This window comes from Aedes aegypti, chromosome 1 (assembly GCF_002204515.2).
Source record: "Aedes aegypti strain LVP_AGWG chromosome 1, AaegL5.0 Primary Assembly, whole genome shotgun sequence".
In the NCBI taxonomy this organism is placed as follows: domain Eukaryota; kingdom Metazoa; phylum Arthropoda; class Insecta; order Diptera; family Culicidae; genus Aedes; species Aedes aegypti.
The window spans coordinates 11,806,496-11,824,446 of record NC_035107.1 but is presented as its reverse complement, the minus strand read 5'-3'; the positions used below and the strand labels follow the sequence as shown (position 1 = coordinate 11,824,446).

The 17,951-nt window shown below is 43.1% G+C and overlaps 1 protein-coding gene across 23 annotated transcripts in view; it reads left to right on the top strand.

Moving 5' to 3' along the window:
- The window catches only part of LOC5574328 (protein lap4), a 302,572-nt gene that overhangs the window by 103,314 nt on the left and 181,307 nt on the right, over positions 1–17,951 (top strand). For 22 of the 23 annotated variants that reach the window (XM_021838909.1, XM_021838930.1, XM_021838929.1 and 19 more), the window contains exons 5-7: positions 8,291–8,536; positions 8,605–9,651; positions 9,972–10,186. In XM_021838909.1, the coding sequence (XP_021694601.1) occupies positions 8,291–8,536; positions 8,605–9,651; positions 9,972–10,186 (1,508 nt within the window). The remainder of the gene's footprint in view (positions 1–8,290; positions 8,537–8,604; positions 9,652–9,971; positions 10,187–17,951) is intronic. The other variant, XM_021838924.1, reaches the window with a different exon arrangement.

Here is a 17,951-nt window from a genome sequence, read left to right as displayed (position 1 = left end):
AACTGTTCATTGACAAAAATTGAATTTTCGTTGATGTGGGCCATCATTCTGTTTAAAATAACCTTTTCAAAAAGTTTACTGATGGAAGAAAGCAAACTGATTGGACGATAGCTAGAAGCTTCTGCAGGATTTTTGCCTGGTTTTAAAATTGGTACAACTTTAGCATTTTTCCATTTGTCAGGAAAATATGCTAATTGAAAACATTTGTTAAATATATCAACTAAAAATGATAAGCTACTTTCTGGAAGTTTCTTGATGAGGATGTAGAAAATTCCATCATCGCCAGGAGCTTTCATGTTTTTGAATTTTTTAATAATAGTTCTCACTTCTTCCAAATCAGTCTCCCAGGCATTTTCGAAAACGTTCTCTTGATTGAGAATATTTTCGAACTCCTGAGTAACTTCATTTTCAATTGGACTAGTAAGTCCTAAATTAAAATTGTGCGCACTTTCAAACTGCATAGCAAGTTTTTGAGCTTTTTCGCAATTAGTTAGTAATAATTTGTTTTCCTCTTTCAATGCCGGTATTGGCTTCTGAGGTTTTTTCAAGATTTTAGATAATTTCCAAAAGGGCTTAGAGCCAGGGTCCAATTGAGAAATTTTATTTTCAAAATTTTTGTTTCTTAATTGAGCAAAACGTTTCTTGATTTCTTTCTGCAAATCCTGCCATATAATTTTCATAGCAGGATCGCGAGTGCGTTGAAATTGCCTTCTCCTCACGTTTTTAAGACGGATCAAGAGTTTAAGATCATCGTCTATAATCACGGATTCAAATTTTACTTCACATTTTGGAATTGCAATGCTCCGGGCTTCAACAATGGAATTTGTTAAAGTTTCAAGAGCATTGTCAATATCAAGTTTAGTTTCTAAAGAAATGTTAACATCAAGATTAGAGTCAACATACGTTTTATATATATTCCAGTCGGCTCGTAAATAATTAAAAGTGGAGCTGATAGGATTGAGAATCGCTTCTTGGGATATTTGAAATGTAACAGGGACATGATCAGAATCAAAATCAGCATGAGTAATCAGTTGGCTACAAAGATGACTAGAGTCGGTTAAGACCAAATCAATCGTAGATGGATTTCTAGAAGAGGAAAAACATGTGGGGCTATCAGGGTATTGAATTGAGAAATATCCTGAAGAGCACTCATCAAATAAAATTCTGCCGTTGGAATTACTTTGAGAATTATTCCATGACCGATGCTTGGCATTAAAGTCACCAATGACAAAAATTTTTGACTTATTGCGAGTCAATTTTCGCAAGTCAGTTTGGAGCAAATTAACTTGCTGTCCAGAGCATTGAAAAGGCAAATAGGCAGCTATGAAAGTATATTTACCAAACTGTGTTTCGACAGAAACACCTAAAGTTTCAAAAACTTTAGTTTCAAATGACGAAAACAGTTGATGTTTTATACGCCTATGAATGATGATTGCAACTCCCCCACATGCCCCATCAAGTCGATCATTACGATAAACAAAAAAGTTAGGATCTTTTTTTAGTTTGGATCCAGGTTTTAAATAAGTTTCGGTAATAAATGCTACATGCACGTTATTAGCTGTAAGAAAATTAAACAGCTCGTCCTCTTTACCATTCAGAGAACGAGCATTCCAATTTAAAATATTTAAATTAGTATTTGGATCCATTAGAAAAACGTAATCCAATAACAATTTGATTTGTAAATTTTACACCTACTTGGACAGCTTCAGTCATAGTGGTGGCTTTGAACATTGCATCAATCATTAGATTCAATTGTTCAGTTAGAAAATTAAAATCAGAGGCAGACATGTCATGTGATTTCCCATTGGAATTTCCGGTAGACGAAGAAGCGGACTTACCTGTGGCGGTAGGGTTTTTTCCATTTGATTTGAAACAAGTAGAATGGGTACCCATGGATCGAACAGGGGAGGAGTTCGAATTTCCTGCTACGATATCGGCAAAGGATTTACCGTGGGTAGATACATTCGAAATTGAAAGATTCGACCGGCTACCCGACGGATTGAAATTAGTTTGTGAATGAGCATGATTATGATCTTCCTGATGGGTATGATTCATGATCAAGCGATCGTTAACTGAAAAATGAGCATTGTTCGATACTCTACCAGGCAAATTCCGGAAACGACCGTTATCGTAACGGATATTATCTTTCATCTGCCTGGCACGAGCCTCAATAACCCTTTTGCGTGAAGGACAATTCCAAAAATTGGACTTATGGTTAGCCCCGCAATTACAGCATATGAATTTGGTGGTATCTTCCTTCACTGGACAGACGTCTTTGGCGTGAGAAGAACCTCCGCAAATCATGCATTTAGCATCCATGCGACAATTTTTTGTACCATGACCCCACTTTTGGCACCGACGGCACTGAGTGGGGTTCTGGTAATTTCCTCCAGGTTTCTGGAAATGTTCCCATGTCACACGGACATCAAACAAAAGTTTTGCTTTTTCTAAAGCTTTAATATTATTTAGTTCTTTTTTGTTAAAGTGAACTAAATAAAATTCTTGAGAAAGCCCTTTCCGAACAATGCCAGATTGGGTTCTCTTTTTCATAATGATTACTTGGACTGGGGAAAATCCAAGTAAATCATTTATTCCATTTTTGATCTCTTCAGGTGACTTATAGTCACTTGATAGACCTTTCAAGACAACTTTGAACAAACGTTCAGTTTTGTCGTCATAAGTAAAAAAATTGTGCTTCTTCTCTTCAAGATGTTTGAGAAGAAGCTCACGATCTTTAAGAGTTTCCGGCAAAACGCGACAGTCTCCTTTCTTTGCGATTTGGAAGGAAACCTTGATTCCCCTAATGGAGTTCAAGATCTCCTGCCTAAATCCCCCAAATTCGGAACAACTGACCACGATAGGCGGCACTCTTTGCTTCCTCACTTGAATCAAAGAGCCTGGGCTAGAGGCTGCTTCGATTTGGTGTTCGGAAAATTTGTCTAGAGCATCGAACTGATTGCTCATTTCGATAGAATTATTCATTTCACCCTTGGAAGAAACTTCGCATTCCGGGGAAGCGTTCTTTCTTCCATTCTTGCCAAGTGTAGTGACAATTTTAAAACCCACTTTTTGGAAGGAAGTAGTGAATTCAGAGATTCACCCTTCCTTTTGTTTGTTGTTGATACCATGTTTAATTAATAAACGAAAGAAGACGTGACCTTTGAGAGGTTTTTTCCCAAGACGGTGTCCAAGAAGGATTACCACCGCTAGCTTTCGCCAACGGGTCCAACGAAAAATCGAAGGCACGGGTCCAAACAAGGATCGTAAAGGGATCAATAGTAGAAAAAATAGTACTGAAAAGTACTGTTTTAGTAGCACTGAAAAGTACCGTTTTTAATTTTAGCACTGAAAAGTACTGTTTTTGTAGCACTGAAAAGTACTGTTTTATTGCTTTAGGTAGTTTTTAAGAAAACTTCCAAGAGCAGAGAGAATTCGTGTACGCACAGCACGAAGGTACGATGTGCACTGAAACATCGTTCATCACAAACGTGAACTCTCTCCAAATGATTTGCCATGTTTGATATAAAATTCTTTTGGCAAACCGTCAATCCCAGGTGACTTCTTGGGGGAGCTTATTTTGATTGCCTGCAGCACTTCGTCCGGAGAAATCTCTCGTAATATTTGTCGATTTTGCTCGTTGTCCTCAGGTATGCTACGAGCTGGTAGAAACTGGTCGTTTTCAACTACTTGCGCTGGGGGGGTCTGTAGCCTTAAGGTTGCGCTTTCGCTTCATAAGCGGAAGGCCATGGGTTCGATTCGCAGCCCCTCCACAAAAAACCCGTCCAGCCACCAGAAGACGCCTCACGGAGGACCGTGCTTTGAGGAGCACATCCATCCTCCGTCAGTATCAGATGGTGACTGAGACAAACTGACCCTCTTCGCAGGCAGCTGGCCTCACTAACAGCAGAGCTCTCTCCTACCTGCTCGGTGTGAGAGTAAAAAGAGTAGGAGAGAGTGTAGATGTAAATATAGATAAGTTAAAAATAGATCTGTATCGGTTAAGAAGCTCCAGATCAACTGATTCCGGCACAGTAGTGGCCACGAGCACGGAGTGCCTTACAAAAAAAAAAAAAACTACTTGCGCAGACGAATAAAGATTTTTGAAGTAGTTGTACACGTTCTCTTTGATGATTTCAGGATCCGTTGTTTTTCCGTTTTCTGTTCGGAGCCGTTTGATGCACGTTGCTGCTCTCCTTTTCGTTCGGCTTGCGACGTGGAATACTGACGTGTTCTCTCCAGCGATGTACGTATCTTGCCAGCGTTGGTTCTGTAGGTCGAAATCACGTTGTAGTTTAATCATTTGTCCTTTGATTTTATTTATTGTTTGAAGTTGTTGACGTGATAAAGTTTCATTGTGTCACGGAAACTTCGATATTGAATTGAAGCTTTCCATTTGAGAAATGAGATCAATTTCGTTTTGGTGAAACTGATCCACCATTCATACCAAGAAGAATAATTCCGTCTCGACCTTGTCCAATATCCCCACTTGGATCGTAGCTCATCCATAACTTCTGGTTGATCCAGGACCTTGGGCTGCATACGCCAGATTCCGCGGCCCGGTGCGTTTCCTAGCGTTGGAAGGACGGTGCGGATAACGTAAGCTTTATGATCAGAGAAGGCAGTTGCTACAAAATGCGCAGTTCGTAATCCCGGGACTGCGTTTTTTGTAATGAGAATCCGATCAATACGGGAGGAAGCATCCGCTCTGATGAACGAAAATTCGACTCGGTCACGGTGCAGGAGTTCCCAACTATCAGCGATGTCTGCGGCATTCATGAATCGGCGTAGCATCGGACTATTCGAATTAGTTCCAGTCGCATCTTTGAGATTCACTACGCTGTTAAAATCTCCACCAATCACAACGGTATCGCTGGCGCGATGATAGTAGTGAGGAAGAGTTTCCTTGTAAAAATTTTCTCGCGCTGTTCTATTTTGTGTACCAGGTGGAGCATACACGTTAATGAACGTGACACCATTGATGTTCAAGCTGATGAGGCGTGAATCAAAGCTGCGATCAATCCTATTACAGTTGAAATAGATTCTGATAGCAATCGCTGTTCCCCTCCGACGTTCATCCACATTGTACTCAATTCTGAATCCTGGCAAATCGATGTTAGTCCGCGCTACTTCCTGCAGAAAGATCACATCGAGCTCCGCTGAACGGATGAAGGAGGCCAGAGCGTTGATTTTCGTATCACATCGTACAGCATTAATGTTGATCGTTGCAATTTTGTAGCTTATTAACTCCGCCATGAGGACAAACATATTTGATGGTCTGTAAACATGTATAAGACGAGACTTAGGTGCGCAGTATCATGTGTCGCTTCGGCTAGACATATACTAGCTCTGCGTGTATTGCTTACCTTAGAAAAAGGTAGTCGGGATTTCCTGGCGATGATCTTGTTGAAGCGACGAAGAAACTTGTACGCAAACGTTGCGGTCGGTTGTTGAATTTGGTAGAACATTTTTTTTCAGTGGTTTTTGTTTCGAGATGGCTGCGACCTTGTTTGCCTTTTGTCGGCATTTTTGATGTCGGCTTGAAGAGGAGAACCCGGTCTTTTGACGTTCATTATGTTGATTGTTTGTGAAGTTGTCGAGTGATGTTTATTTCCGTGATCATCGAACGAGAACTGCGAGGAACTGTCCAAGTTTGATCCTGCTGATGTGCTTGCTGTTTCACCCGGCGTTTTCTGGGGTACACCTTGCGTATCCTCCAAGGCTGGAAACTCGGCATTCATGTGTTCCATCGATGACAGAGATATTTCGCTTTCAGCCAGAGAGATGTTAGACTAATTGGTCAGACGATTCATCGCTTCGGCATTCAGTGAGCTAGTGGTTCTTCTTCCTTTTTTTCTTGATTCGATGAAGTCGTTGCTGGTGTCGGTACGTTTAACAGCTTCAGCCATGGTCGTCCAGGTGTTTACGGATGTTTTGATGGATTTGGCGTACTCAGAACACTTTTGGGCATAATGGACATTGCGATTACAGTGTTTACATGTGGCAACCTGTCCCCTGTACGTCACCAGCGTCATTTCCGTGTCGACTTGAACATATGACGGAATCGGCTTAACTAGCTTCATCCTCAGTATCCTGACGCCATTTGGAATTCCTGGTAGATGATCCTTCCAAGTCTCCTCGCGGATCGAGCAAATTTCACCATATTCTCTCATCCGTTGAGCCAGCATCCGATTGGTGGTTCTGGGTCGCAGATCATGTACCCTAACCTCAATCGTACCATCCTCCATCTCCAGCGGAATGTTGTATGTCTTCCCCTCATGTACATACTCATGCTTCATGTTATGCTCCTGCACCATGTCCTGGGCGATTTGTGCGGACTCCGTTCCGACGTAGACTTTGCCGTTGCTTATCTGCAGGTGTTTAATTCGGGAGAGGTCGAAGTTTAGCTTGTTCGCAATGAAGTCGAAGACGTCAGCGTACTTTAGTTTTCCGGGCAGTGCTCGGAAGTTCAGAACGAAGGAACGTTCTGTCAAAGTGTCCATCGTGCGAGATGCTAGTTCCGATTACCGGAAAATGTATTCGCGACAGAAATGCCGGACTAAGTCCGATAACTTTTTGCGAAATTTTATATTCCAGCGGTTTGTTTTTATATCACATCCATTCACAACAAAAGCTGGATGTCAACTGAAAATCTGAAAACTCATGCGGAAACTTCCAGGGATCTTCCAAAAATGATCTCAAGAATCTCCCAGAACTCTTTTCAAAACCCTCCGACAAAAAAAATATTTCAGAAAAAACTCCACACATTTTCAATAATCTATCCCACGACTCTTACGCAATTCATACATCTTCTCAAAACTCTTTCTGGAATCCTCCGGAGACGTAATTTCAAAAATTTGCTTAAATAGGAATGTAGGAATTTTTCAAAAACTCTTCAAAGAGCTTTAAAAACTTAGCTAGGACTCTTTTAGAAACTCATCCAGAAAATATCCGGAATCTATTTCAGTAATCGTTTTGAGGATCTTCCAAGAATTTTCCGAAAACTACCAGAAATTATTGTGAATTTTTAACGTCACTTTTTTCTACAATTATGTGGAAACAACTTTTAAAAAAAGTTGAAGTACTTCAAGGATTCGTCAGTAAATTATTCTACACTGGAACAAGACGATTAACACTGGCATCCCGGAACCCACTCTGGAAACCTAGGATCCCTGCTAAAATTTATTGAAATCCTGTGTTTTACATTACAATCTCAGAATCCACATCACAAATCCTACGATCCACGTTACAATCCACACAGGATTTCCAGAATCCACACTGGAGATCTAGGCTCTACACTGAAAACCCAGCATCTACGCTGGAATACATACTGAATTCCTAAGATTTACCTACACTGTTATCAAAAAATACACACTGAAATACCAGAATCCGGCTGAAATCGGAGGATCCAAACTGTAATGTCAAGATCCACACTGGAATCCCAGGATCTATACGGTGATCCCACAATCCACATTGCGATACTAGGATCCTTACTGGATTCCCAATATCTACACTGGAATCCAAGGATCCACATCGGAATACCAAGATCCACACTGACACACTATGATCCACAGTCCTAGAATCCACTCTGAAAGCCTACGATCTACAATGCAATCCCAGCATTATTACAGGGAGAAAGGGATCCACACTTGTGTTCTGGGATTCACACTGGAATCTCAAGATCCACACTGAAAGCCTGCAATCCACATTACAATGCCAGGATCTACACTGATATCTTACTATCAACACTACAATCCCAAGATCCCCACAAATGATCCACACTGAAATACCTGGATCCACAATAATATGCTATGATCCACAGTCACAACTCTAGAATTCAAAGGATGCACACTGAAATACCAGGATCCTCAATGGAGACCCAGGAACTAGACTGGAGTTCTAGGATCGACACTGAAATCCCAGTATTGACATTGAAATTCTGAATTCTGCCAGAAAACCTCTGGAAAGCTCATCGAGACTCCATTGGAGCTACTTTTGGAAATCTCTCGGAATACCTACAGTAATCCTTCAAAAACATTCACGAATCCTTCGTAAAATATCCCGTAGGTCGGAAACTCCACCAGAAATTGTTCAGGAATTCTTCAGGAAAAATTATTCAAAGAATCCTCCGAAAACTATTTCAGGTATCTTGAAGTAACTATTCAAAATAAATTTCACGGAACTCATTAACGAAATTTTCTCATTAGTTCTTCGGGACATTTCAAAATGGCGTACCGGAAATACCATTTAACTTATACTTTACTTTCTTCCTTTCTTTACCTCCCTCTTCCAGTCTATCAAAGCTAGAATCGCTAGAGCTTCGGGAGAACTTGCTGAAGCACCTGCCGGAATCGATCAGCCAGCTGACGAACCTGGAACGCTTAGATCTGGGCGACAATGAAATCGAAGAGCTTCCGCCGCACCTGGGCTACCTGCCGGCCCTCCAAGAGCTGTGGCTCGATCACAACCAGCTGCAGAAGCTGCCGCCCGAGATCGGATTACTAAAGAACTTAGTATGCCTGGACGTCTCGGAGAATCGGTAAGTCTGGTGTCCCCCTCAGTGATTCTAAATGTAACTCGAGGTTTCTTTTCATCCGTTCTAAACAGCATGGAGGAACTGCCCGAGGAGATAGGTGGCCTCGAAAATCTAACCGATCTGCACCTGTCGCAGAACTTGCTGGAGGTCCTCCCGGACGGTATCTCGAAGCTGACCAAACTGACGATCCTGAAGCTGGACCAGAACCGGCTGCACACGCTGAACGAGAACATTGGCCAGTGCGTCAACATGCAGGAGCTGATCCTGACCGAGAATTTCCTAAACGAGCTGCCTTACACCATCGGCAACATGACGATGCTGAACAATCTGAACGTGGACCGGAACTCGCTCATTTCGGTGCCGAGCGAGTTGGGAAATTGCAAAAACCTGGGCGTGCTGAGCTTACGCGAGAATAAGCTAACCAAACTGCCATCGGAGCTGGGAAATTGCTTGGAATTGCACGTTCTAGATGTGTCCGGCAATCGGCTCCAGCATTTGCCGTACTCTTTGGTGAACCTTCAGCTCAAGGCCGTCTGGCTGTCGGAGAATCAGGCTCAACCGCTTCTTACATTCCAACCGGACATCGATGAGGTGACCGGTGATCAGGTGTTGACTTGTTTCCTGTTGCCCCAGCAGGAATACGTCCCGGCCAGTCCGGAAAACCGGGAAGACACCGACTCGGAAGACTGGGAAGAACGCGAAGCATCCCGAACGCATTCCGTCAAGTTCAGTGAAGATTCCAACGTTGACAAGGACACTCCATTCGTGCGCCAAAACACACCCCACCCGAAGGAATTGAAATTGAAGGCGCACAAACTGTTTGCCAAGGAGAAGCGATCGGATGACATGAGCGGTGGCAATCTGGACACCCTCTCTGAGGAATCCTCCTCCCGGCCGTCGCTGCTCAACAAGACTGGAATGGCCACGATGGACGACATCCAGGGGGTGGTGCCGAATGAGCCAATCGCCGAAGAGGACGCCAACAAGGAGAACGAAGACTTCGACGACAACTACGAGAAGCGCGTTGGATTCGACGTGAACGAGGAAGAAGATCGGTACTACTCGGAGGAAAATGAGGATTCCCATGAGAAGAAGCCCATTTCCAAGCTGCATCGAAGGTAGGGGAAATTGGAGGTTGTTGTTTGATAACGTTTGTTGTTTTCCTTATGTTGTTCTCTGTTTGATTTTGATCATTGCATGTTACAATTGAGTTGCATGTCGTTTCTCTAAATTTAATTCATCCAGCGCGCATCACAGCCAGCAAAACACAATGTCCTCACAGTTTCCCCTTTACCCATGGTGTGTCATAAACAAAATTAGCATCGAGTGCGCTTCGCATTAGGAAATTCCGTCATTGCACGCACTCGTATCGAGAGACGCTCAAAGATTGCGCAAACTCTTATCGCCTTTTAATTTTTATTTCTCCCGCCAAACGCAGAGACACTCCGCACCATCTGAAAAACAAACGCGTCCATCACGGCGTCTCGGACAAGAACAGCAGTCTGGTGCTGACGTCGCTGAAGCTGAAAGAGTCGCTTCCGCCGCCCCCGAAGCTGGACGAACATCCGGCCCTGGAAGCGGCCAGCAATAGCGATGGCCAACCTGTGGCGGCGGCGGCGGCGGCGACTATGGCAGCGGTGCCCGAGGGAAACGGTAAGTCAGCTCTTCTCGCATTTGATTGTTGTTGCTTGTGTACCTATTATGAAATGTCGACAATTAATCATCGTTCTTGGAGAAGCGGGCTATGGCGTACGAATACCTCATATCGTATCGCACACACATGCGGTGGATTTACCTATACAGTGCCTTACCGGTTTTGACAACAAGACACAAACAGTTCATCATTGTAATCTTTAAAAGTTTCAGAAAATGTATGGTAACTAATAGCAGGATCTCCATCCATTCGGGACATGCTGGAAAACTACGGGATGTTAGAGAACATACCTGTAGTAATGGATGTATTTATGATTTCTTAGCTTTCACTTGAATTCTTTGAGGTGTCCATTCCAATGGTTGTGTTTCACGTTCAGGTATTGCCTCATGAATACCAAGAAACCCTAATGCTTGTTTTATAAAAAAATAGATATCAGTACCTACTCTCTTATTTATTTGTCGCAATTACCATAAATAATCTTAGATCATGTAGCTTTTGAACCCTCTCACTAGCAAAACTTCTTCCTGGGAAACCGTGGAGATGCAGAGGTGATCTCGGTCTCTAGCAGCAATGGACGTCACATTAACATGCCTTCCTTTCCCCGATGACCGTAAGGACATGGCCATCGCCATTATTGACATTACTAAGTTTGGAGTCCTCGAAAATGTACATTGAAGATGGTATACTACTCCCAAGATACTCCTGTTGGTGTCCGGCCATTTGGCCGAACGCCGTTTGATCGCCGTAAAGATCTCAGAATGCTTTGTCAAATCAAGCCCAACAATTGAGAAGGTCACGTCTCCAAAAAGTTAATAAAGAGAGAAACGCAATCCTTTAGTCTTTGAGCCACTGAACAACTTTGCCGAAGGCGGTATCCTTTTAAGATATCCGCAAAACAAAAGTTTTATGCTCAGTAGCGCTGCCTAGTGGCAAAATTTCGAATTTCTTGGCTCAAATAATGACCGTCCTTGAGCTACTGAACAAGTTTTCCGAAGACGCCATCTTTCTAAGTGGTCACGCAAGTTTCATGCTCGCTATCGCCGCCTGGTGGCAAAATTTTGAATCACCTTGCTCGAACAATGATAGCCCTTGAGTTACTCATCAACTTTGTCGAAAACGCCATCTCTCTAAATGGAAAGACTCCTGAGATATCTATAAAGCAAAAGTAAAAGTTTCATGCACACTAGTGGCACCTAGCGATCAAATTCTGAATTAAATGTGGTACCATCAGATAACGCTCCACTTCCAAAACAACTTTACCGAAGACCCCATGTTTCGAAATTGTTTGGATTTTGAGATATATCGATTTCAAATTGTATTCCACTCGAACCATAAACAATGCGTAAAGAAAAACGGTTGAGTATTGTTCTTAAGAAGATTCTTGAAGAATACATTTTGGTTTGGTGTCAATAGATATCTTTGTTGTAAAATGATAGCATATAAATCACAGCTGTTGTACATAGTTATAGATTATTTCGAGTTTCACGAGATTTCCTGAAAAGTTCACAATTTTTACTCATGGACTTCATTAGAAACTCAAGAAGACCTTGCAAAACATGGTATCTACCGTGGGGCAAGTGGGTAATGGATTTCGCGTAGTTGAGATTCTTCAAATCCCAGAGACTTCAAATTAAAACAAATGAGGTCGTGTATATTTTTTAGCTTGACTCCCACCAAATATAAGCAGTATGATGAAATTTATTTTTATGTAAAATTGAAGAAAAAAGTACAGAAAAAGTTTTTGAAAAGCGTCTCCTTACTCCTTACTGAGTATAGTGTTTTTTGAATTATCAGCACGTTCTGTTGTTCTATGATAATTGCGAACCTTGTATACTTATAGCTATCTAAAGAGAAAACACAAACTCAATCGCTAATGAGAAACTTTTCACTTGCCCCACGTGATTAGAAAATTGTTGGTGCAGTTTAAAACTGTCAGAGGGGACAACTTAGAAGTGGTACAGAAAATTATTTTCCGCAACTTTTTTCCGCTGAAAATATTAAAATAAGATGGCACGCCGCCAACTTATTACGGAGTGATAGTTGACAGGCTAACAATCTTTCGCTCTATTATACAATAATGGCTGAAAAATCTCAGAAATCTCATACCTATCGTAATGTTCTGAATGGCCTCAACGGCTTACGCATGAGTTTAAAACGGTAATTCACATATTCAGTTGAATATACCAATTATTTGCACTTACCCCATTTACCCATTTGCACCGCGGTACCTTATGGATATTTTAAGTCACTTGGCTTCTCAGGAGCAATTTATCGACCATGGGATGAATTCGTTAAAAAAAGAACTCCGAGAACTCTCTAAAAACCTTATTCCATATCCGTGTAGCAGCTTCGCAAAAATGTACCAATGATCTGATCACTATTACAAATATCAACCGAATTGGTTTGAATGGAAACAGTGAAGGTTTTTTGTTTAATCGTGCCTATAACTGCCAGTAAACTTGCGAAATCATAACTGACAGGGATTAGGTAACAAATATTTCAAAAAATTCCGGTGGATACCTCCACGAACGATCCCAGTTTCCTTTTTTTCACACTTCAGAAGCATTGAGCGACGTCTAATTAATAGAATTGGAACGACTGCGTGCAAAATAATTAATTCTCGTAGGCAATCTTCGATTGATAGAATGAAATCAAGAGTAATTTATCAATATTTGCGTAGGGGAAAAGCACTAATTTTCGACCTATAAAAATTCTGTGTAAATTTTCGGATTTCTATACAAAGTAGGCTCAAAACGTTTTAGACCACGTGTACTTTTCAAAGTTAAAAAAGAAAAATAAGGTAAATTTCAATAATGTTCGATATATTACATGCTTTTTTGTAACAAAATTAGTATGAGATATCTTACATTTAGGGGGACACGGGGCAGTATGGACACCCTAAGGAATTTGCCTATATTGACTGTAAAAACATGAATATTATACTGTTTTTTATGTGCAGTCTGATTTTTAAAGTTCTTGAGCATTTGTTAAACATGGTTACATAATCAGGAAAAAATATTTTGTTTTCAAAAAAAGGTTTAAAGAAAGCTTATATTTGGTAGTCGTCATCAAGCTAGCGGGGCAAAGTGGACACCCCCATGGGGCAGTATAGACACCTCAATGTTTATAGGAAAATTGTCCTGCGATCGTTCTCAAAACCTCGGAAAATGAAGTACATATTCAGGAAACCATAGTGACAGGTCACTGTGCCACTGAAAATATGATTAAAATCAATTTACGAAATTTTTCGTAGAGATGCTTTTAATATTGCCTCCAGGTTAGTTTTAATCAAGAATTGACGATTTTCAACTGATTCGTGGTTCCACTTCATAATTATTGCATTGAATGCTAAATATTTTTGGATAATTTTGTGTTTGAAGTTATATTTCTTCCTCTTTGAAGTGCCAGCTCTACTTTGCCACCCAGTGTCCATATTGCCCCAACAGTATAAGAAATTTCCATATAAGTTTTACAATGTCTTAAAGTACCAGAAAAAAAATCTACACACTTAGATTAAATTACTGGGGTCGGTAAAATTTTACTGGGTTTTGGAACTACCGAAAAAGTCAGTAAAATGAAAACTGTCGCCACGCGTAATTGAAAAGCAAATTTCACCATGTTTTATTTTTTATCGATATATGATATAAAAAGAAAGCTCTCTGCAAAATTTCAGTAAAAAATCTCTGTTTTTCGATTTCTGACATTTTTTTTTTAGTTTACTGACTTTTTCGGTAGTTCCAAAACCCAGTTATTTTTACCGAACAGATTCAGTGTGTACTATATTTTTGAATATAGCATAAATAATTGAAGATTCAATCAAGAGCTACATTATCGGTCAACTTGCAGTCATTTGCTTCTGAAACCTTATTTAGTGAGGTGTGAATGTTATAATTTTTGAACCAAATAAAATCATGCTCAATTTTTCGATTTAAAATCAATGTTTTGAACATTTTTTCTGAAATTTTAGTGGATAGTTTACTCTTCCGATAGGCAACTGAAATATTGTTTGCATTGAAAGTGTAAAAGTATTCGCCTATGCAAAGATACAGGGGGTGTCCATTCTGCCCCCGGTACCCCTATTCATCAATCATGAACCCTAAAAAGTCGACACGGCCTCGTAGGGGTCCGCGGACCACCGGTTGAGAAACTCTGGTCTAGCGCATAATTCCGAAGGCATTCATAAAAGGAATGTGTTTGAACTTGGCCTTTTAATTTTTTTTTTGTGTATTAACGACACTTTACACCAGGGTGCATTCGTGTCGAACTGAAGTGGTTTTAAATTTACAATTCATAAAACAGTTCTTGTTTCATTACAATTTTTTGTAAAGCCCTGTTTCATGTAGAAACTTTAATAAATTTTTCGTTGCTTCTTCTTCATTCGCTAGGGCGTCTCTCAAGCTTGTCGTGCTCACATTGGTCTGCTCCCTCTCCCTTTCATATTTTCTGCATTGCAGAATTAAATGTCGCACGTCCACCGTTGTTCCACAACATTCGCAGGTTGGTGGGGGTTCTCTTTTAAGCAAAAATGTATGGGTAAGCCGGGTATGACCGATCCTTAGCCGTGTAAGCACACGCTGGTCGGCTGCGCTTCCGAGTTCCGTCCAACGAAGCGTATCTTGCTTCACTTCCCGAAGCTTCGAATCACGAGTGTTGAACCACTGGGCATCCCATTTGCACCGTATTAGCTGCTTGACAGCTCTCAATGCGTCCTCTCCTGGTAGGGGGGTATCGATGACCGGTTGCCTCCTAGCCTCATTGGCTAGTCGGTCGGCTTCGCTGTTGCCGCTGATACCTGCATGTCCAGGGATCCAGCAGAATCTGATCGACTTGGTCCTTGCTGTTCGCTCAATTTCCTGAATCCAGGGGTGCTTGGATTTACCCGCCTCCAGCGCTTGGAGGCAACTTGCCGAATCCGTAAGGATCACCAACTCTCTAGGTACATTCGGAATTGAGATTGCCATTTTTAAGGCGTAGGCTTCTGCGGAAAAGACACTACACTGCTCCGGTAAACTGTACAAACCAGCCAGACCTGTAGTATGCCAAGCAGCACCTACCGTGTTTTGGGACTTGAAACCATCGGTGTACACCACGGTCGATTGTTGGAAGCGCGTCGAAAGCAGATGTTGCACAACCGGGCGGACTTTTTCCGTTGGGTCACCGGCTCTAATGCTCCTCTTAACATCCCAAACTATCGTCGGTTTTCGCGCATGCCACTCGCGGGCGCTCTGTCGTACAAGGTGGCTGACATTAGGAAGCGCTGTTCCCGTAAGTTCAACCAAACGGTCTGATATACGGCGGATAAGAGGAAGATTGTTGTTATCAGAACTTTTTGCTGCGATTCGAATGGCCGTCCGCGCTGTAGACTGTGCCGCCAGAAGGTCGAACGGTAAAGTACCCACTTCAGCCATGACTGAGTTGATTGGACTGGTCACGAACGCTCCGGAAGCATACCGGACCATTTTGTTGTACGCCGGGGCGAGTATCTGTAGAGATGCTGGTCCTCCTCGACTTACCAGTCCGATCCCGTAGATCAGCTTAGAGGTGACCAGTGCCGATCCAACCTGCAGCAGGGAAGAACGATTTCCACGGGGCAATTTGGCACCGATCATTTGCAGTATACGTAATCGCGACTCGCACGCTTTCTTTACCGTTGTGCAGTGGGGCTTAAATGTAAGTGTCCGATCCAGGGTAATGCCTAAGATTCTCAGACGATTGGTCCTCGGAACAGCTGTTCGATCGATAGTTATCTCTTTTGCCGGTTCTCGACGCGCATTCGGACTGCAATAAAAGCAGTTCGACTTTGTCGCAGATATACCGAAACCTACGCTCTTTGCCCACTTGTCAACCGCTTTCACAGCGGCCTGTAGTTTTCGGTGCAATCCTTCGGTTTTCGCTCCGCGTACAACGAGGAGAATGTCGTCAGCATACAAAAGAACTTCTACACCCGCCGGTATGATTCGGAAGATGGGTTGCATCGCGACGAGGAACAGTGTTACGGATAACACGGAACCCTGTGGTACCCCATTCTCAAGCTGGTGTTGGGGGGACAAATGTCCTCCTACAGACACCTGAAACGTCCGCTCAGAGAGAAAACTTTTAAGGATGTTTATCATTCGACCACGTATTCGCCATGACTTTAAAGTGCGAACAATCCCGTGCCGCCAGGTCGTATCACACGCCTTCGATAGATCTAAGGAGGCTATGAGGCAGTGTTCGTCGATATTTGGAAGCGATCTCTCCAGCTCGGCAAAGTAGGTGTCGGTGCCACGTCCTGTACGAAAGGCGTGCTGGCGCTTGTCAAGTCGACCGCTCGACTCTAATTCTGTAATTAAACGACGATTGATTATACGCTCGAAAAGCTTCGCCATGCAGCTGGTGAGCGATATTGGCCGGAAGGCAGCCGGTCCGGAATCCTGGCAGTTAGGTTTCGGGATGGGAACGACGATAGCATTCCGCCAGCTGGCAGGGAACTCGCCACTTCGCCAGATTCCATTGAAGACCTCAAGAAGCGTCATCTTCACAGACAGAGGGAGACGTTGAAGAAGAGGGTACCCTATAGAATCATCCCCTGTTGAGGAGCCTCGCCCTTTGTCGAGAGCCCACAGAAGTTCGGCTAGGGTGATGTCGATGTTATACACATCGCCGGTGTTGGGCGAAAAATCCATGGACTCCCGTTCAGCTGCCGATTTCGCCATCTGGAACGATGGAGGATAGCTTGAAGTCGCCGATCTCTCGCTGTAATACTTCGCCAGTTCTTCCGCTGCTTCTTCAGGATTGTCTGTAAATCCGTTCGACTTCTTAAGTACCACCGGTCGCTGTCGTCGGTTGCCACGCAATGTATTAACTGTATTCCACAGTTCGCTCGTCGTGCTGCTGGGTGATATTTTTGCCACGAAATCTTCCCACGATTGCTGCTTTGCTTGGGTGACCGCTTTTTTCGCCTCTGCTTTAGCTTCCTGGAATCTCGCCAATGCTTCGGGTTGATTTGGATCGCGCTGTTGAAGGCGTCGAAGAGATCGCAAACATTTTCTCCGCTGGCGAATTGCCGCTTTTACCTCAGGGCACCACCAAGGTACCGCTTTCGGTCCAACACGGCCACTGGAACGAGGGATAGACTTTTTCGCTGCTGCAATTATCTTCTCAGTGAAGCTTTCTACGTCCCACTCGACATCTGGGCGAATGGTTTCCGCTATGAGGCGTTCGTATAACGGCCAATCAGCTTGGTCGTACAGCCACTTCTGTCGTGTTGTTCGACGATTGGACCATCCGGGGATGCACACCGTTATCGAAAAGTGGTCGCTGTTGTGTGTGTCGGACAAGGTCCACCACGTGAACTTTCGCGCCAGACTCTCAGAACAGATGGACACGTCAATTGCTGAGGTTTTACCCGTTGCCGGGTCGATACGAGTGGAGGAGCCGTCATTCAGGATCACCAGTTGTTTGTCCAACGTTGTTTCGGCAACGAATCGGCCAAGCGCGTTTGACTGGTGAGAGCCCCACGCGAGATGGTGCGCGTTGAAATCCCCGAGAAGAAGAACCGGACCCTCTAGATACTCCAACAGATCTCCCAATGCGGTCTGACAATGGACTGCACTCGGTGGGATGTACACCGAGACCACGGTCATTTGGATAGGTGCGAAGATGCGTGCAGCGACGAGGTGCAAGGTGGTGTCGATTTGTAAACGCTCGAAAGGTGTGCCTTCCCGGATAGCAAGGCCTACACCATGTTGCCAGTAGTTAGCGTTCCTCGACTGTAGCAGCAAC